The sequence below is a fragment of the Pristiophorus japonicus genome, chromosome 1 (assembly GCF_044704955.1).
Source record: "Pristiophorus japonicus isolate sPriJap1 chromosome 1, sPriJap1.hap1, whole genome shotgun sequence".
Classification (NCBI taxonomy): domain Eukaryota; kingdom Metazoa; phylum Chordata; class Chondrichthyes; family Pristiophoridae; genus Pristiophorus; species Pristiophorus japonicus.
Window position 1 is genome coordinate 53,632,198 of NC_091977.1, and position 22,080 is coordinate 53,654,277.

Sequence of the window (22,080 nt, forward strand, 5' to 3'; positions counted from 1 at the left end):
CAATGTTTGGTGCGAGTCACTAAATTGCTGCACGATTAGCCTATTGTACCTTATTTTATCCGACTTTATATAACGCCCGTTTTGTACTTTTATTACCACTTAATAAATTCTCTTAATTGCATCAATTTTGTTTAAAAAATCAATTTCAATCGAGATAAATTGTATCAATGAAGTACATCAGTCTCAATTGTGCCTTATTACCCATCTTAAGCATTGTTTTCTTGTGTTAAGTTAAATGTCTTAAAAGGAGCTACAATCTCTCCAATACAAATACCATTTGAAAGGACTGGTCCCTACACCCATTACATCTGTACTATAATCTGCTCTCTATTTCCACTGATATCATTCACAACGGCAGATTCGTTCGGTTGACAGCCAGGTCTAAACCAGTAGTAAATTAGTACACATTTATACTGATTTTATTTTAATAATCGTAATAAAAGCTTATAGATTTGGCACTAATTAGATAAATGCCTAATGATCTTGAAAATTACTCTGGTTTGAAATATATTACTAACAGAAACTTTGTTGTTGGCTGATTTTGAAAATCAGAATATTAGAAACGGATGGCTTCACATGTTTTCACAGTTCTGTAAACTGTTCAAGCGACGATAAAGTTGTTAAAATCCATACTATTGATCCTTTCCCGATTTTTTTCAATACTTAGGCTTGATTTTGTGCCACGTGCATAAGTTTTCAGAAATATTCCTAGGCTGGAATAGTTGTGGTGTTTAATTGCAAACATATTGTGAGAACCGAGAGCGTTCTTGTGATCTGCAATTATTATAGTGCATCCAGGAACGGATGCAGGTTCCAAATGAAATATCGAAAATCAAAATTTGTAGATCACATTATACTTGAAAAAAAGTTGAATTCCTCCACTCTATTTTTATATAAAGTATATATAGCTTCAGCAATATAATATTGTGTGAAACAATTCTAGCCTTTATTGTATGTGTATGTATAATCTGCTATAACATTGTGATAACATCAATATTTAACTCTGAATCATAATACATCACATTAAGGGATAGGAAAGGGAAGTGAGCAGATAAGGTATAGTTGGATAAATATAATTCCTGTAATATTGGCTTTATTATGTTTGGTTTGTATCTATTATCCAAATTAGAACAGGTCATTTAAAGGCATAATATTTGACGTTGAAAGCTAATAAATCAGATTTAGAAAGCAGAAATAGAATTGTAAATGTTCCGAGTGCTTTTTGAGTGGTTGGGGAGAGCTGCCTTGAGGCATGCGTAATGGAGTCTCACTTTGCGCTGACATTTGCAACGTTGAGTTTTGATTGGCCCCTGATTTGGAGCTGCTCATGGGCTCATTCAACTGTTAAGCACCACCCCGTCCCTCTAAAGGAGATTATAATGCAAGAGACCCCCTTTTACAACAAACAGAAATTTGTAGTTTTTTTTTGTATTTTTTAAAAAACCTCTCCGGTTTTTAGGGGGAACCTCATCCTGGAGCGGTGCGCCATGCTCTCTCACGCCGACCTCCTGGACGCCCGCCTGGGTGAGTGTTTGCGCAAAACTCCGTTCCAAAAGAAAAATTTCGCTCTCTTTAGGAACGAGCCACCGGGGGCTGCTGGCTAGCGGCTTCCACTCACAGGCTCCTCGTTATTCCGCTTTAATGCAGCGAAAATTAGTTAATTCTATCTAAAAGTAATTATTTTAGTTTCAAATTACTGCAATAATTTGATTTAGAATCAATCTAACAGAATTGTGCTTGTTATTTGAGTTAGGGAAATCTATCACTGATATTAACAACTGGTGGAAAGTTTTTTCCCCCTCTGTTTCTCTTTTTTTGGATCATTATCTAATTTGTGTCTGTTTTTTCTTTTCTTTACCAGGGATGAAAGATGCCGCGGCTGAATTGCTCGGGCACCGGGAGGCGGTGAAGTGCCGGATGGGGCCCGGGGGCTCCGAGTCGGGCCACCCAGGCGATTGCCCTCCGGGCTCAGACACGGTGGAAGGTTCAACCCTCCTTCCGGGGGAAAGCATCACCTCGGCCGGATCGAACCCGGGAGGAGGCGGCGGCGGCTCAGCCAGCGGCAAAGACTCGGACAAACAGCAGCAACAGCAGCAGCAACAGCAACAACAACAGCAACAGCAGAAACAGAAGAGGCACCGGACCCGCTTCACCCCAGCTCAGCTCAACGAACTGGAGAGGAGCTTCGCCAAAACCCACTACCCCGACATCTTCATGAGAGAGGAACTGGCTCTGCGCATCGGCCTCACCGAGTCCAGAGTGCAGGTAAGAAATTGCGGCCACATCTCCCAGGGAAGGCAAACAATCCATGTGGGGTGGAGGGAGCGGGGCAATCAGGAATTAAACAACCCCATTTCCAAAATGAGAACGAAAATTGTGTATGAAGTGTGAAATCCTTATTTCCATAAGGTTAATCCTTAAGGTTACCTTTAACAAGGTTGTAGTATTCCTTTCAAATTCTGAAAAAGTCAAGGCAATATCAGCAGACTTTGAAACTATTTAATCAGTGTTTGAGTGCTGCACATTTTGTATGTACAACGAATGCAAATGGGGAATAAAATAACATTTTAAACTCCACTATTTAACTGTATTTGATTTTAATTTTCTGATGCATAATATATCGTTTTTAGCTTATTTTATTCAGTAACTGCAGTAAGTGAACAAATTAATTTCTCGTTTGTCTCATTTCCTTCGTTTTGCTTCGAGCTAAATAGGCAGACTTTTGGAGATGTTGAATAGTAGAAAAGTCAACCAAATCACTGGAAGGTTAAAGGACATAAATGCAGAAACCGCAAGTTCTGCTGAAAAGTAAAGCGCTTGATAAAACGAGTAAAATAACAAGCCATCATGCAATTTTGAGAACATAGAACAGAAAGGATGACAGTCCAATTTGACAAGGTTTCGGGTTATTAACAACCCGTCATCAAGTCAGGATGAAGACTGGCTCCTGAAAGATAGAAGTTGAAAGGCACCCGGTGTCTGTACAAACACAGCATCAGGTTTGGGGGAATCTTTCATTCAGTTTCCAGTTAGACACATCATTCTATCAGAGACGGCATCCTCAATAATTGGATACAGAAGGGAATCAGTTCCATATACTTCCAATGTGTGTAAACGTTGAGCTGTGAAATGTAGAAAGTTGGTCTTCAAAATGTCCCTGTTACTACAACAATTATACTTTTTTTAAAGAGAAAATTATTTTATTTAAACCACGAATAATCATTAAGGAAGTAACAATTGGAACACACTTACATTGTCTTTTCTAAACATCCATCTATGGTCGCTCGACTTTGTAAAGTTTGCTGAACATTCAAAATTGAAGCGAAATGTTAAAGGTAAAGATTTGTGTAAAGGTGGAATGCACAACCTAATCCAAAACAAAGTAGCAAATCGCAATAAATAAAGTTGAAATTTAAATTCTCAGAACGTAACACTTGCGAAAATATATTTTAAGAATTAGCATGAGCAATAATTGCGTACGTAATAGAAAGTTCTGATTAAATTGAAGACAGGTGGCGTTGAATTCAGCATTTTCAGAAGTTGAAAGAGGTTCTCACTGAGCAGTCGGCTTCTCTTTCGAACCTTAAGATTTATGATTGTGGTGTTAAGAATTACAGATGTGCACAAATATCATGCGCCTCTTAAAGTAACGCAAGTCAGTGCAACTAGTCTCCGTGCGGCTGTGAACGGGGATTGCAGAAGGAAACTTTTTTTAAGAGACGTGGAGACTTGTGAGATTTCCGGGTTCTGACGAAAGGTTTGATCAGTAAATCACCCGAAGCGGCTATCTGTAATTACTGCTGACACTGACCATTACAACTGCTGGCCAATAATTTAAAATGATAGCAATTCTAATCTGATGATAAAATAGATAATGGAAAGTGCAAAGAATTACATTTTAGCTGTTTGCACGGAGACGGCAACTGATTAGCACGGTGCACGTTTTATATACAAGCTAAATAAACGTGACTCAAAAGTTGTGGAGCCTCTCATGCAGTGAAAAGAAGATTGCATAGCAAATCTTAGCAGAATGCCCACCACTTAATTCCGAATCTTTACAAGTACACAATCCAGAGTGATGAACAATCCAAGCAACCAGAAGCACGGTCAGAAATTACAATAATCAACATTTCCAACAAAAGAAACGGAACGGGCTCAAGTGCAGTAAATCACTTTGGCACATATATAAAATGGTTTATCACTGGATGACATCTACATTTTGAACTCAAATCCAATATGTAGGATTTGAATAAAGTTAAATATTTTAGCAAGTCAGAGTTAAATAGAAGCGTGCAACATTTGATATAAAAGGTTGGTTCAGATTTACTGGTACTATAAATAGATTATTTTCGGGTTATTTTCGGTATTTGGGTCTTCAATATTTTACGGTTAGAACTCAAGTCTAAATTAGTGATAAAATATTACAGCCTACTGATAAACTTGGTGTAAAGTGCCTCGCGCCGTCAAAACTGAAAGTTATAAAGAACAAATTATGGGGCTCTGCTCAAAACAAAAACAAGGTGATTTTACCAAATACTTCGCTAATAAAGTCAGGATGAGGGAGATTTGCTTCTTTGTAGTATAGTGTTCAGTTTTAAATTAATTTTCAATAGTTTGCCTAAGCGATGACAAATTATAATATTAGCCCTGAACTTGAATTTAGTTTTAAACATTAAGTGAAGAGACGCCTGTGACTGATCACAATATTCCTAGACTAGTATTTACAGCGAGATTGCCTCAGATTATAATTTCCGAATTTGGGCAGGCCTCTTCCGCTGATAGTGATCCTATTTATTCATTTATTTAGGAAAACATACCGGTTTCATATTTTGACCGATTGTACACAAAATGAGAACGCATTATTAATGATCAATCCTGTTGAAAGATATTTGAAAAATATTTTCATTGTATCTTATTGACAAGATACATTTTCTCAAACGCGGGACAATTCTTCGTTTGTTGTGAATTAATATGCGCGGTTTTGCAGAGGTGTGCTAACCCGTGTTTATATAAACGGTCTCTTTCTTTGGTTTAACCTTACGTGTTATTGTTATTTTTCTTTACCTCTTTCACGTTTGCTATGAAGTGCGTCCCTGTCATTTCCCACAAAAGGAGACATTATCTAAAGTTTATTCAATTTCCACAGACAACACATTACAACATAAATCACTTTTCTTTCCAGGAACCCGATGAACAAAAGCGAGATGCAAGCCCAGTCCCCCTTTCTCTCTCACACACACATACATTAACGTCACACTATTTCTGAGTCACAATAAACAAAAAAAAAGGGGAGGGATATTATCATCTTACATTCCTGCCACACGAATATCGAAATTTATTTATTCACTTAAAATATTTCACACGAACAATTATTGGCAGCTCGTTTCTGAATCATCTGTCGCCTGAAATGGTTTATTAAATGACAATGTGAAAATAATGCAAATCATGCAATAAAATACAATATCATCAGCATAATCATTAGTCTCCAGCATGTATTAATTAGCTTTCAATACTTTATTTACATAAAACCCATATCAGTGAAATAACCGCTGCACAGTGATCCTTGAGATCTCATCTTTTCTTCCTAATTATGTGTTTTAATTCTCACTATAACCTGCCTCTCTATATTGTAGATATGCAATGCCCCGTCACTTGCCACATCTTAATAGGCGACAAGTTGAAAGTATTTTCTACTTTTCTAATGGAATGAGAAATTACATTTTCTCTAACACTATTAAAGTGTAATGAATTTCGCTGGGATTTCACGGCTGGCTGGCCAGAATGAATCTGTGCTCCGAGCACATCGAGAGCTTCAGATTTCACACAAAATCCCCGCATTAATCATCACAAATATTACAATGAGATCTTCATAAACCCAACAGTTTCCTGCGAAATTTAACATTCTAAACACTATTTTCGAAAACGACTTCACATCCGTTAAAACCGTTGGCATGCTATTCATTGGCATTTATAAATGGTGGTTAAAAGATAAAAAATATATAGAACCGCTTTTATCTTAAAATGAAATCATTGTTAGCAGTTAGATTGTATTACTTGATGCTACAATAGCTGTTTTTGGTCTGTATCGATAATCTTTTTGCACAAAGTACCCTTCTTAACTATAAAGATTTTATTTTAATATAAATGCCTATTTATTTCCCAGACTGTAGCCCGAAGCATTTAATGTATAGATGAATTCTGTTGTTATTTTCGCACTCTGTAAGACTTGATCTTGATTACAACCTGTCGACTCTTCTTTCAATATTATTTGCATTCTCGTGATAAACAACTGGATATTATCTAATAAACTCCTGGTTCTAAATTATTTCGCTGCTATTGCAAAATTAACATGACTTAATCTTGCATAATTTGTACGGTTCATTTTTCTTGCCCATCTTGCATTTTATATTAGATGGAATCATTCTTATTTTCTAAATCAAGATGTCGATAGCTCGCATTTCAATCCGAGAAGTAATGCGTCGCCTCATTGAATTCGCAGGATTTTCTAACCGTTAATGCGTAATGATTTAAGTCAACCCTTTTCTTAGAAAAACTCTGCTATTTTAAATGCCGTTTGTTTCAGTTCTATTTCTTATGTATTGCCATAATGTTCACTTTTGAGTGCATTCCTCTTACTTGCATATCGTCCTTAATGTTGGAAAGTTAACTATAGCCTTTCTCAAAGACACCATACCCCAAACCCTTCCGACACCTGAAGTACAGGTTCAGCATCGTATGTGTCCATATGTTAAATATCCTGGCTGTCGGCTCTTTCCGGCTGCAAATTGCAGGATGGAATGTTAGTATTTTAATTCAAAGTCGTTCTAAAGGATATTTACATTTATTTCACTCTGCGTTGATTGTCTATCTATTTGTGCTGAAGTGGGGCTCTATGTACTAGCGGAAAATCGATTAATTACAAGGCAACTTTAGAAAGTTCTAAAAGTGCGCATAATATATGGTGAAGGAGTCTCCTTGTGCTTCAACAGGCTCTTCAACCCTTCCAAGATAAACTGATGCCATTACTTCCCCGCCTCCAGAACAACGTTTTTTTCCATATGGTAGAATTAATTAGCTCTACTTTAAGTGTTTGACTGCCTAATTGTGTCTCTAAACCATTTTCACAATTCCTATTATCCCAATAGTACCGGATCCAATACTTCTAATAACCTTTCTCACGAGTCAAATAAAATTATTTTTTTGCGGGAGTTGATCTCACCCCTCCCCCACGTGACAAACGAAGTTCCTCCTCCCCCCCCCCCCCCCCCAGATAATAAGAAATACGATTTTTTTTCATGGTCTCTGGAACGTACTTTTAGCTCTTATGTAATTTCAGCGTTTGCCCGAATCGGTGCAGTTGGACACTATCCAACCCTTGTGCATAGGCTAAAAGTGAATTGTGCAGCATTTGGTTAGGTCGGTTAAAAATAGTGCACCCCCCCCCCCCCCCCCACTTGTTTTTCATGAGCTCCTGTAAAACGAATGAGCAATTCTCCACCAACTTCCCTCATTAGGACACGCTGGGATCCCATCATCCGATTATGTTGAGAATAATCTCTAATCTGTAATGTGATTTTGTAATACCCGGGCTGATACTTGAAGACTGTCTCCTTGCTCCCAGTTGGTTCACTAACAACAACAACAACTTGTATTTATATGGCACCTTTAACTTAGTAAAACTTCCCAAGGCGCTTCACAGGAGTGTTAGAAGACAAACATCTGACACCGAGCCACATAAGGAGAAATTAGGGCAGATGACCTAAAGCTTGGTCAAAGTGGTAGGTTTTATGGAGGAAAGAGCGGTAGAGAGGTGGCGAGGTTTAGGCACAGAATTCCAGAACTTAGGACCTGGGCTTCTGAAGGCACTGCCACCAATGGTTGAGCGATTATAAGGGATGCTCAAAAGGGCAGAATTAGAGGAGCGCAGACATCTGAGAGGGTTGTGGGACTGAAGGAGATTACAGAGATAAGCAGGGGCAAGGCCATGGAGAGATTTGAAAACAAGGATGAGAGTTTTGAAATGGAAGTGTTGCTTAACCAGGAGCCAATGTAGGTCAGCGGGCACAGGGGTGATGGGTGAATAGGACTTGGTGCGAGTTAGGACATGGGCAGCAGAGTTTTGGATCACCTCAAGGTTATGTAGGGTAGAATGTGGGAGGCCAGCCAGGAGTGTTAGAATAGTCAGTGTCAGCTGTGGCTCAGTGGGTAGCACACTCACCTATGAGTCAGGAGGTTGTGGGTTCAAATCCCACTCCAGGGACTTAAGCATATAAATCTTGGCTGACACTCCAGTGCAGTACTGTGGGAGGTGTCATCTTTCGAATGAGACGTTAAACCAGAACTGGTAAAAGATCCTAGGGTGCTATTTCGAAGAAGAGCAGGGGAGTTATCCTGGCCAATATTTATCCCCAAATCAACATAACACAACAGTTTATTACATTGCTGTTTGTGGCAGCTTACTGTGCGCAAATTGGCAGCCGTGTTTCCTACATTACAACAGTGACTATATTTCATTGACTGTAAAGCGCTTTGAGGCGTCCGGTGGTCGTGAAAGGCGCTATATGAAGGCGAGATCTTTTAGTAAAGTCTAGAGGTAACAAAGGCATGGATGAGGTATCACTAAGGACTGATATTGCCGGGATGAATGCCTCTCGCGTTGTGTCCTTCTGTTTCGTTCCTTTCTGATCGCCATCCCCTCTTTACTCTGCTTTCAGGTATGGTTTCAGAACAGACGCGCCAAGTGGAAGAAGCGAAAGAAGACCACTAATGTGTTCCGTGCCCCTGGCACGCTGCTGCCGACGCCAGGACTGCCCCAGTTCCCAGGCGCGGGCATGGGCGACGGCCTTTGCTCTTTCCACGCCAACGATACCCGCTGGGCCACGGCGGGCATGGGGGTCTCGCAGCTGCAGCTACCCCCGGCCCTGGGCAGACAGCAGGCCATGGCTCAGTCTCTGTCCCAGTGCAGCCTCGGAGGGCCACCCAACTCCATGGGCCTTTCCAATAGCCTCGCCGGCGCCAACGGCGGGGGCTTGCAGTCCCATATCTACCAGCCCACTTTCCCGGGCATGGTGCCCGCCTCTCTGGGCGGCCCCGGCAACGTGACGGGCGGCTCGCCGCAGCTCTGCAGCTCCCCGGACAGCGACGTGTGGCGAGGGACCAGCATCGCCTCCCTGCGCCGCAAAGCACTCGAGCACACAGTCTCCATGAGCTTCACCTAGTGCAGCTCTCCCCTTCTCTCCAGCATCCAGCAGCCAGGGAGCCGACTCAGGATTTGAAATACATCCTTCAGTGCCCACACGCGAGTAGGAGGTGGGAGGGAGAGGGAGGGTGGTTGGTCAAACTCTAAAATACTAATATGTAAAGAACAGGGACAACGCGAACACAACATGGACTCAACTTCAAGAACTCTGATCAGCGGCGGTGGTCTGGATCTCCGCGCTGCCTCACCTTTATGAATTACATTTCCAGATCACTAGACTTGACCTGTTGCAATAACACGTTAAATCACGCAAAGAAGGAGCTCTGACCAACTTTAGGGGATCTTTTTATTTGCTTTGAATTTCTGCACATTTGTATTCTTAATATATATATAATTAATATATAATTGGCGGGCAGGGTTCTCAAACCCGGTCTTCTTGCATTTCGATGCACTTCACGGCCATTGCCGATGCGTCCTCTTAAGATTTCCTGACCTTCTAATCTAAGACATTAGGAACAGGAGGAGGCCATTCAATCCCTCCAGTCTGTTCCGCCATTCAGTGAGATCTTGGCTGATTTGTAACTCAACTCCATTTACCCGCCTTGGTTCCATATCCCTTAAAACCTTTTACCCAACAAAAAAAATCTATCTCATTTTTGAAAATGTCAATTGACCTAGACGCAAGACCCTCGGTTATATAAATAAAGAGGCTGGCCGTTCAATGTCTCGGTGATATTGACCCATACCGCGTTGCCTCTGTATCTTGAACAATTGGTTGGATAAATGCGTTTTGATTTGCAATGCAGCGAGGATCCTTTTTCGCCGTAGAGATCACACAGAAGTATACGTTAGTCTTGCACTGCAGCGGCCACCTTGACACGAGGGGACACTGCAAGAACAGGTATCGACTGATAGTATTTCCTCAATGCACTGTGTTCAAGCTTTCGAGGGGGGCTTGTTTCTCCTTGGTCGTAGCTCATGATTTGGGTGATTTTCTTTTTTTAAATATTAAGAAATTCTTCAGTCAAAAAATGCCACCTGCACAGCATGCAGAGGGGGAGGTTACCAGCATGCGATGTGCACGTGAGTATTTCCAACCCTGGAACCACACAACCCACAACCCAAACCTCCATCTGCATGAACTGGTCAGAATCAACCATCGGGCAGCAGCTTCATGTGAACAAAATGATCAAAGCTGTGATATAGGATGTTTTTTTGTGTAGAATAACCATTCTGGTTATACATTGGTCAATTTGTGATATGTTTTAACTTACTGTCTGTGCTTATTTATTGAACATAGGTTTCCTAATAAATGTTTGATCTGTTATTGAAAATTATTTTTTTCTTGGCGCTAAGTTAAAAATTATTCATTGTAAACAAAAAAAAACCCTTGCATTTTGAATATGTAATATACAATATCCTCTTCACATTTTCCGAGTGTGTGATCTTGGCTTAACATTCCCTTTCTGAGAACACGCGATTATCCTCTGTGCCTTTTTAACTGTCAGCTGCAGTTCCGAATCCATAAGGCACCGACACTATTTAAGTAGTGTTAGAACGAGCAAAGCTATCGCAGTTATGTTTATTAACAAACGACCACAAATTGATACATGGCAATTCGTAACTGTTAAAAAAAATCCCACGTACTGTTAATTGTTGTCTAGACTTTCGACGTATTAAATATTAATTGCAAATATAAACAGTTAAAATAGCACAGAAGTATAAGGATGTATTTTCTGTTAACCACTGCCCAATTTAGCAACTAAGTGATGGTTATTATTTTCAAATGTTTTTAATACACAATGTGTATTAAACCTGTAACGGAATTTATAAGAAAAGCTCTATGATTTCATGTACAGTTATTTGTATTTAGAGATGTCAGAAGCGTTAACAAAAGTGAAACTCGATCTGTGGAAATTCAATAAATGAATTGAATAAAAACAAATGCAATGCATTGCAGGAAAAAAACAAGTTTCGACGTTACAGTTTTTGCACAACCTTTTCACCTGCGACTCACCAACAAGTGACCAAACATCAAAGCAGGTGGATTTTTACCTCGCCGTATGGTTAAAGGAGACAGAAATGTATGTTTGTTTAGTCTTCTATAACGGGGAGAATTCAGTAAAGCTCGGGATCATAGAAAGCATGTGAAGTTAGTTTTTACAAAGAATGGGTAACCAACATACTACATCAAACTGAAACAAATAGTAAGTGAGCGGGGTGGCGTTTAGGAGCGAGGGTGCTTTTTTTTGCATTCGCTGCTTTCAAACGCATCGGGACATTGTACAATTTCTTTGCACTTTTAGTTTACGACATAGTCTTGTGTACCTTTGCAGCCTTCTAAAGATTTTGCACGTATTGTCTTCAAATAAGTTTTGAATGCTGAAGTGTCAAGTTTGATATGTCCATTAATAAAGACGGCAGCTGACCTTTGTAGTACTACTCATTTGATCTATCTCCAGTTACCTACACGCAACACCGAGGCAGATTTTAACTTGCAACACAAGTGGATGTCTTGAGCGATTGCTGATGGGTCTAAATCCGCAGATTATATGTGAGCACAGTTGCAAGACATTGCACAGCACATGGTGCAGTAGTATTATCGAGGGGCTCAGGTCGAAGAAGATCTATATTTTATCTTCCCAGTGTAACCTTTGGGAAGTAGTGGGCCGTCAATTGATAAGGGGCCGAAATAAGAATTGACGCATCAATTGAAAAAAATTCCAACATAACATGGACAAATTCGAAAACAAAGGCGAAATACTGGAGGGATGCTGGAAATCCGAAATAAAAACAGAAAATGCTGGAAATCATTCAGCAGGTCAGGCAGCACCTGTGGAGACAGAAACTAAGTTAACATTTCAGGTCGATGACCTTTCACCAGAACTGGAAGATGTGAGAGATAAACAGTTTTAAGCAAGTGCAGAACCAGGGGAAACTAGACAAATACTAGCTGTACTGAAACCTACACAGGCGTTCAAGGAAGGGAGCGCCTGCACAATAGTGGTAACCTATATCTGGTTAGCCGGATCTATTTCCCTCCTGCAGACGTCAGCGCTATACATCAATGGGAGGGGAGCATGAATAAACAGTGCAAGATACAACCAGTTTTGTCATTTTAGCAGAACTCTGTTCCAACTTCCCTCGAATAATCAGGAGATTGAAACACAAACATATTTTCACCAGTTTCACACCACTGTATCATGCCAGTGAAGGGTTAAATTCAAAACTTTTACATTTCTTTGCATGAATTTATTTGACGACATTTTTGCAACTATAATATCGCAATTTAATATTGATAGTCCGTTCGTAAAACGGACCGAAATACAACGGAGTCCAACACACCACTGTAGCATTTGGAATTAAATAGCATAAAGTAACTTGGCAAAGTATTTTTCAAATGTTATGTCAGTGTGCAATCCATTAAAACTGTTCAAAGTTAACCAAATGTTATGTAACATATGCAGTCATTATATATGTTAGTTGAGGTATTTACCAAAGAATCTTCCACGCCTTGTGGCTCTGATAGGTTCTCCGTACCGAAAGATCATTTTGCCCAACAAACCTTGAATTATTTGATCGTGATTTGTATTTTATCAGCAAACATTAGTTCTAGTATAAGTCTGTGGATAGGTTAAGTCAAGCGGTTTAATTAGGTTTTGGGAATGTAAAATGCAAAGGGAGTTGTTGGAAACTGACGTATTAAAGGAATCTATGTGAAATGAACACCGCATGATCTTGCTCAAATTTAGTTTAATATTATATATTAATTTACTATCAATATGTGTGCAGAAAATAAATTGTCTATACCGAAAAGTTGTTCGACACAGGCTTTTAGCAAAGAGTTTTAAAAGGATGCTATTTCCGGAAAACTAAATCTCATAAGGACAATCGTTTGCCAAATACAGGAACGTTAAATGACCACCAGCATCCTAATTATAATTATGGATGAGAAACGTGTCATGTGCCATTATGGTCAGTTACTGCTTGTTTCGGCCTAGTGGGTCGATGCTGCAGCAGGGAATTACATGCAGATAGTTTTCAGCCATATTGGCTTCTTGCATCATATGTGGTGGGAGCCACTGCTCATACCGTGCGCCTGTTCTCTGGATCTGTGGGCCTGTGCTATTATCACACACAATAAACGGCTCTCTCCTCTGAGACTATTCTTCAAGGGTAGCAGAATGAGTGCCCAGAGGGGTAGCATGAAGTAATAGGTAATAACCACTGCCTATACTGTAACCCGCCTCGCAGTGAAACTGCTGACCAACTTTCGAAGCGAATGCACGCATCTATCCCAACATGGTTAAACTCTCTGATATGTTCATCAAATACTTGTTAAATAAATACATTTATCTCTGTTGAGAAGTCATAATATATTTTATTTTTGTTTTTAAAATGCCTTCTGGAATCTATCAGAATGGTTGTTACAATCGTTTGGCAAACGTGCGTTCAAGCCTCCTCAAGTGACACGAGGACTGACTAAAGATTACTCGTTAGATTAGTACTGTGCAATGGAATATTTAACCCTGCGACCATCTTTACATAATACTTAAAACATACATAGGAAATTGATAACACTTTTCAAAGTAGAGAACAATATTTCCTATATTTAATTTCAAAATTATAATTTATAATTTCAGTAATGACTTGAGCTACATAACCCATACCTAACACAACCACATTTAAAAGTCCTTGAGGATAATGACAATAGAAAATACATTAATGGAACGATACAGTTTATGTTTGGAATTAATTATAAATCATTACATTTCTCCTAATCCATTAGAAATAATGCGCACTTTATTTTAATGAACATGCCTACAATCTACACTTCTAAAAAAAAGTGTAAGATTTCATCCCATTGAAAGTTCGATATGATTCATTGTTTCCCTGGCTATTTCATTGCTTTCATTAAGGTTTAATAAAAGGTGGATTTCATAGCCAATGTTTCTTATATTTTTCAAACTTTAGCGTGATAAAAGGTTGATAGAACTGACCAGACGGTCTCACCTTTGATAGTACTATGCTTTCTATTGACTCTTTCTGGTTCTTTAAAACTGCTCACCAGAGGCCATCCAGTTCGAGAGTACAGAAAAGCGCAACAGAAAATCAGAGAAAGGAACTGCCAATCAAACTAAGAAATGTACAGAGACTTTTTCGCTCATATTCTCTCATATTCAGAGGTAATTAAATAACAACAACCAACTTACATTGAATTGATGATAGCCTGATGGATAGAAGGATTCAACCTTGTAGACTTATTGTTTGGTTTATTACATTAGAGTAGCTGAGTTTCGTTGAGCATAAGTTTCAGGACCAGAATGTCCCAAGGTTGGAATCCGAGCTAGCTGCTCCTCCTGAGAAGAAAAGGTCACACTGTTGTAATGTTATTCCTGGCTGTTTTGGGATTGAAAATGGAGATCAATCCTGCACCCAAAGGAAGTATGTCTGAAGAAGAGTGATCACAGTGGGTTCATTTCTTTCTCTCCCCACTACATTATATTCAGTTCCAGAGTGCAGCATTTAAATTTTTTTAAAATCATTCCGGGATGTGGGTGTTGCTGGCAAGGCCAGCATTTATTGCCCATCCATAATTGCCCTTGAGAAAGTGATGGTGAGCCGCATTCTTGAACTGCTGCAGTCCTTGTGGTACTCCCACAGTGCTGTTAGGGAGGGTGTTCCAGGATTTTGAACCAGCGACGATGAAGGAACGGCGATTAACCGTATGCATTATTAATTAACAGAAAGATCCAACATGCTGAGTACTTAGACCGTCATTCGGCTTTTAGGTGAAGCTGGTTGTCATCTATGGCTTGCTTCAATGCTTAATCAAGAGAATGTTGAAGCAGCCTGGAGAATCACATTTCCCTCGTGCATTCTTGTCTTCAAAGAAAACCAGTCAGAGTTCTGGTATCACAGTCACTTCTACAGTGTTGCTCAGCAGACTGAGCCAAACTCAGTCAGTAAAATTGATCAAACAGGGCAGATGAAACCACAAAAAATGTCATTCATTTGCTAGACATCAAGGATCTACTATTAACATGTTCTGCCTACGTGGATCCCCACTTGTTATCTGCCACTGATGTGCTAGACTGAATGACTTTCAGTAATGAACTGTTGATGGTCATAAACCAATGCTAGGGTCACATTAAACAGGGCACATAATTCAGACAGGAGAGGGAAACACCTTCTGTAATGCCAAGCCCATACATAAGTAGGCAAGCTCTGATAAATATAGAAAGGAGTCTATCCACATTTGCTGCATCATAGAACAATTTAAGAAGTAACGGGCCAATCATGGGTCTCATAGAAAAAATTATTACATGGGTTATAATGACAAAGAGTGCCACAAAGATGGGAGGAAAAGCAATGTGTGAGGAGGACACAAAAAATCTGCAAAAGGACATAGACAGGCTAAGTGAGTGGGCAAAAATTTGGCAGATGGAGTATAATGTTGGAAAGTGTGAGGTCATGCACTTTGGCAGAAAAAAAATCAAAGATCAAGTTATTATTTAAATGGAGAAAGATTGCAAAGTGCTGCAGTACAGCGGGACCTGGGGGTACTTGTGCAGGAAACACAAAAGGATAGTATGCAGGTACAGCAAGTAATCAGGAAGGCCAATGGAATCTTGGCCTTTATTGCAAAGGGGTTGGAGTATAAAAGCAGGGCAGTCTTGCTACAGCTATACACACAGTATTGGTGAGGCCACACCTGGAATACTGCGTGCAGTTTTGGTTTCCATATTTACGAAAGGATATACTTGCTTTGGAGGCAGTTCAGAGAAGGTTCACTAGGTTGATTCCGGAGATGACGGGGTTGACATGAGGAATGCTTGAATAGGTTGGGCCCCTACTCATTGGAATGAGAGGTGATCTTATCGAAAAGTATAAGATTATGACGGAGCTTGACAAGGTGGATGAAGAGAGGATGTTTCCACTGATGGGGGAGACTAGAACTAGAAGGCATGATCTTAGAATAAGGGGCCGTCCATTTAAAACAAAGATGAGGAGAAATTTCTTCTGTGGAAGTTGGGACATTGAATAAATTTAAGAGAGAAATAGAGAGTTTCTTAAACGATAAGGGGATAAGGGGTTATGGGGAGTGAACAGGGAAGTGGAGCTGAGTCCATGATCAGATCAGCCATGATCTTATTAAATGGCGGAGCAGGCTTGTGGAGCCATATGGCCTATTCCTGCTCCTATTTCTTATGTTTCTTATGTAGAATGTCAAGGATACAAATGGTCTGAGCTGTGGGAACCTGTTAAAGAAGTTGTCGATTACAATGCAGGTCATAAGTTACAAATTGAGGAAACAGCAATAGAGAAAGAGAAGGAGGAACAATGAGAACATAGAAAAGAATAGGAGATAGAATAGTGAGACATAAAGAAAGCATATGCACTATCCTCCTCCTGATCCACCAAGGACTTCCCCCTCCTCCATCTTTGTAAGCTTCTCCAGCTCTATGTATTAGCCTTAACTCAGTGGTAGCACTCTTGCCTCTATGTTGGAAGATTGTGGGGTAAAGCCTCACTGCAGATGCTTGAGCACACAATCAAAGTGACACTTCAGTGCAGCACTAAGGGAGTGCTGCATTGTTGGATGTGGCATCTTTCAGATGACCTGCTAAATCAAGGCGTTGATGTGTGTCTTATTGGGTGCCTGCAAAATATCCAATGGCACTATTTGAAGAAGAGAAGGGGAGTTTTCCTAATGTCCTGGCCAACAGTTATCCCTCAAACAGCACCACTACAACAGTTTAACTTGTCATTTATCTCAGTGCTATTTGTGGGGCCTTGTTGTGCACAAATTGGCTGCTGTGTTTGCCGACAAACCAACAGTGACTACAAGTCACTAGGATAAGCAAATACAAATATTAAGAAAGATTTTAAAAATTGGGACTGCTATCATTGGAACAGAGGAGACTGCAGGATGTTTAAAATTATGAAAGAATGGGACAAAGTAGATAGAAACCAAACACCAGAACTTTCAACTTCGGTAGGGGTGTAAAATGGGCAAATGCCCCGCCTGATTTTCCATTCCATTGAAGTCAATATAAAGGACTGCTGACCCAGTATCGCCCTTTTTACACTCCCGTTGAAGTTAATAGTTCCACCAGACTGTTTCCAGTGGTTGAGAAGTCTAGAGTAAGGGGCCAGAGATATAAAACTAAATGTAAGAGATTTAGCACAAAAAGCAGGAGAAAGCTTTTTCACAGAGAGCTGTGGAGGGTGTGCAATACACTGCCAGAGTTAGTGACTGAAGCAGAGACCATGTCAACATTTAAGAATAGGATAGATAGGAGGCTGAAGGAAAGGTGGGAATGAAGAGATGTGGGAACAGGCTGGCCACATGGGACTAGAACTACTGCTTGTGTGGAGCATAAACACCAACACGGACTTGTTAGACTGAACATCCTGTTCCCTTGTTGTGATTTCTATATGATTTCAAAGTAGTTTATTGGCTATGAACCTATTTGGAATGTCCCGAGGACATGAAAGGCAATATACAAATGTAAGCTCTTGCTTCCTAAAACCTTTGTCAAATGCTCTGTTCATCTGACTCTGGACTTCAGTTCATCTCTTCATTGTTTTTCCTCACCAGAGCCTTCAGCCACCTTATCCTGTTCTCCGGTTCTCCACTCGCTAAATCTTTTCCGCCTCTTCATCTCTTTCTCAAAGCCCATTTCTCCAACCAAGTTTTCAGTCACCCCTCCTAATCTCTCTCTTCCTGGCTATGCATCGATTTCCTTATGTTCATCTGTGAAGTGTCTTGGGACATTTCATTACATTAAAGATACTATACAAATTCAAACTGTTGTTCTGATCACTAAATTTACTAGTTTCAAGAGTTCTAATGAGTCCCGGTAATGAAGTACTGCCAGCCCTTATACTTTGTAGCAGAAACTGTTCTTAATCTGAGATATTTTAGTCCACAATGCATAGTCCGCAAAGGGTGATGAATAAAATGGATATACTATATTGGGGAAGCCTCAACAGCCTGATTCGGCTATTCTTGTCACAGTAGCATACAGAGAAAATATTACATAGGATTATATAGGATATACAACACAGAAACAGGCCATTCGGCCCAACCAGTCCATGCCGGCGTTTATGCTCCACTTGAGCCTCTTCCCGTCTTTCCTCATCTAAGTCTATCAGCATAACTCTCTATTTCCTTCTCCCTCATATGCTTGTCTAGCCTCCCCTTAAATGCATCTATACTATTCACATCAACCACTCCCTGTGGTAACGAGTTCCACAATCTCACCACTCTTTAGGTAAACAATTTTCTTCTGAATTGCCTATTGAATTTCTTGGTGTCTATCTTATATTGACTTCTATTAGATCACCCCTCAGCCTTCTTTTTTCAAGAGAAAAAGAGACCCAGCCAGTTCATCCTTTCCTGATATGTATACCCTCACATTTCTGGTATCATCCTTGTAAATCTTCCCTACACATTTTGCAGTGCCTCTGTATCCTTTTTATAATATGGCAACCAGAACTGTACGCAGTACTCTGTGTGGTCTAACCAAGGTTCGATACAGGTTGAGCATAACTTCCTTACTTTTCAAATCTATACCTCTAGAAATAAACCCTAATGCTTGGTTTGCTTTTTTATAGCCTTGCTTACTTGTGTCGCAACTTTTAGCGATTTGTGTATTTGTATTCTGAGATCCCTTTGTTCCTCCACCCCACCTAGACTCACTCCCTCCAAGTAATGTGACCTCCTTATTATTCCTACCACAATGTAATACCTCACATTTATCTGTGTTGAACTTCATTTGCTGATTATGTGCTCATTCTGCAAGTTTATTAATGTCCTCCTGTAATTTTTTGCAGTCCTCCTCAGTATTGACTATTCCCCCCCCAATTTGGTGTCATCCGCAAATTTAGAAATTGTGTTTTTGATTCCAAAGCCTAAACTGTTAAAATAAATTGTGAACAATAATGGTCCCAGAACTGATCCTTTTAGAACACTACTACCCACCTTCTGCCACTGTGAATGAAGTCTGCTAACTATCCGCTCTGCTACTTGTCCCCTGACTCCGCATTCTTTAACCTTGTTCATCAGCCTATTATGGGGTACCTTATCGAAGGCCTTTTGAAAATCTAGATAAATTACATCTACTGCATTACCATTGTCTATTCTCTCTATTAGCTCTTCAAAAAATTAAATGAGGTTGGTCAAGCACAAATTTCTCTTTTAAAATCCATGCTGACTATTCATTATTATATTTTTGATTTTTAGATGTTCTTCTATTTTCTCCTTTAGTAGGGATTCCATTATTTTTTCTACCACCGATGTTAAGCTGACTGGTCTATAATTCCCTGGACATGTTCTATCCCCCTTCTTAAATATAAGTATTATGTTAGCTATCCTCCAGTCCTCTGGCACTACACCTTTTTCTAACAAATTATTAAATATGTGTATTAATGCCTCTGCTATCTCTTCCCTAGACTCTTTCAAAATACGTGGATGCAATCCATCTGGACCAGGGGTTTTATCCTCGTTGAGTTAGCAACATAGAAACATAGAAAATAGATGCATGAGTAGGCCATTTTGGCCCTTCGAGCCTGCACCACCATTCAATATGATCATGGCTGATCATTTTTGCAATTTTAGTACCCCATTCCTGCTTTCTCTCCATACCCCTTCATCCCTTTAGCTGTAAGGGCCACATCTAACTCCCTTTTGAATATATCTAACGAACTGGGCTCAACAACTTTCTATAATAGAGAATTCCACAGGTTCACAATTCTCTGAGTGAAGAAGTTTCTCCACATCTCGGTCCTAAATGGCTTACCCCTTACCCTTAGACTGTGATCCCTGGTTCTGGACTTCCCCAACATCGGGAAAATTCTTCCTGCATCTAACCTGTCCAATCCCGTCAGAATTTTATATGTTTCTATGAGATCCCCTCTCATTCTTCTAAATTCCAGTGAATATAAGCCTAGTCAATCCAGTCTTTCTTATATGTCAGTCCTGCCATCCCGGGAATCAGTCTGGTGAACATTCACTGCACTCCTTCAATAGCAAGAATGTCCTTCCTCGGAATAGGAGACCAAAACTGTACACAATATTCAAGGTGTGGCCTCACCAAGGCCCTGTACAACTGCAGTAAGACCTCCTTGCTCCTATACTCAAATCCTCTTGCGATGAAGGCCAACATGCCATTTGCCTTCATCACCACCTGCTGGACCTGCATGCCAACTTTCAATGACTGATGTACCATGACACAGAGGTCTTGTTGCACCTCCCCTTTTCCTGATTAGTTTATTTAATATATCCCATCTTTTTATTTTAAATGTACTTATCTCATTATTAATCTCATTATCTAATGTCATGTTCATCTGTTCAATCTCCCTGGTAAATACTGAAGAAAAATAATTATTTAATATTTCTGCCATCTCTCTAATGTTACCTGTGGTATTATCCTGTCTATCCCTTAAAGGCCCTATTCCCACCCAACCTTTTTTTTTATTGATTTGCCTGTGAAATATTTTACTATTTTGTTTTATGTTCCTTGATTATTCAATTTCATAATTCCTCTTTGCCTCCTAATTGTTTTTGTGACTTCTCTCCTAATCTTTTCGTATTTTCCCTTATCATGCACTCCCTGCTGTCCATGTACTTAATGTATGCCTCTTTCCTTGTCCTCAATTGCTCTCTTATGGCTTTATTCATCCATGGAGTCTCATTAGTGTTTAGTTTGTTCTTTCCTTTTAGTGGAATATGTTCCTGCACTCTGTTGAGCACCGTTTTAATTGTTTCCCATTGCTGTTCTACATTATTTTTTGCCAATATTGTTTGCCTATTTTATTTTCCCAAGTTCTATTCTCAGCCCCTCAAAATCAGCTTTTCTCCAATCTATTACTTTGGTTTTCATCATACTTATGTCCTTCTCAAATTTCACCTTAAAGCACATTATATTATGATCACGATTTCTAGATGTTCCCCTACTTTTAATTCTCTTATCTGCTCTGGTTCATTCCCCATTACTAGATCCAATAGCAAATCCTCCCTTGTTGGGCTTTTTACATATTATGTTAGAAAGGAGTCCTGTACACATTGTAGAAACTCCATCCCTTATCCCCTTTACCTACCTCTTCTGTCCAATTAATATCAGGGTAGTTGAAATACCCCATGATAATTATCCTATGTTTTTTACTCATTTCCCTAATTTGTCTGAATTGTTCTTCCTCCACCTCCCTTCCATTATTAGTTCGTCTGTAGACTACACCTATTAGTGTGATTGATCTTTATTGTCTTTTATCTCTGTCAGTATGGATACTAATTTTGTCTTGCTGATAGCTGCGTCACTTTTTTCTAATGCCATTATGTTATCCCTAATAAGAACAGCTATTTCACCTCCCATTTTCCCTCTCTATCTTTTCTAAATATGTTATACCCTGTAATATTTAATTCCCAGTCCTAATGTTTCTGTAGCCATGTCTCAGTAAATCAAAATGTTGGTTAATACTCGTAGGAAATGAACATTTTGTACTATATTTTAATTATTAGACTGTGTGACTATATAACAACAGTCACTGCACTTGAAAACAATTTAGTATATGTGAAGCTCTTTAAGCTGTTTCTGAGTGATATGAAAAGGTGCAATGTAAATGCAAATTTTTCTTTCTTTATATCAATCTGTTCTTTGTAGAGTACCTTATAATATTAAAATATAATAAACAAATGAGAGAGGTAAAATGAAATTTTATGAGATTTTCAAGTCCCTACACAGTAAGATCCTGATCTCAGCTGTGCTGCTGTGCAGTGACATGAAGTGAAGCTAGGTAATGGAAAGTAACTGAACAGTAATCCCAGGCTGTTTGAGCAACTTCTCGCAGCTAGGTCAAGAACAGCTTTGGCAGAA

The 22,080-nt window shown here is 39.6% G+C and overlaps 1 protein-coding gene across 1 annotated transcript; it reads left to right on the forward strand.

Moving 5' to 3' along the window:
• The first annotated feature begins 1,487 nt into the window (after positions 1-1,487).
• Positions 1,488-9,218, forward strand: otpa (orthopedia homeobox a). Its single transcript, XM_070898614.1, has 3 exons — positions 1,488-1,524; positions 1,862-2,265; positions 8,715-9,218. The coding sequence occupies exons 1-3, from the start codon at positions 1,488-1,490 to the stop codon at positions 9,216-9,218; spliced, it is 945 nt and encodes a 314-aa protein (XP_070754715.1).
• Positions 9,219-22,080: the final 12,862 nt, after the last annotated feature.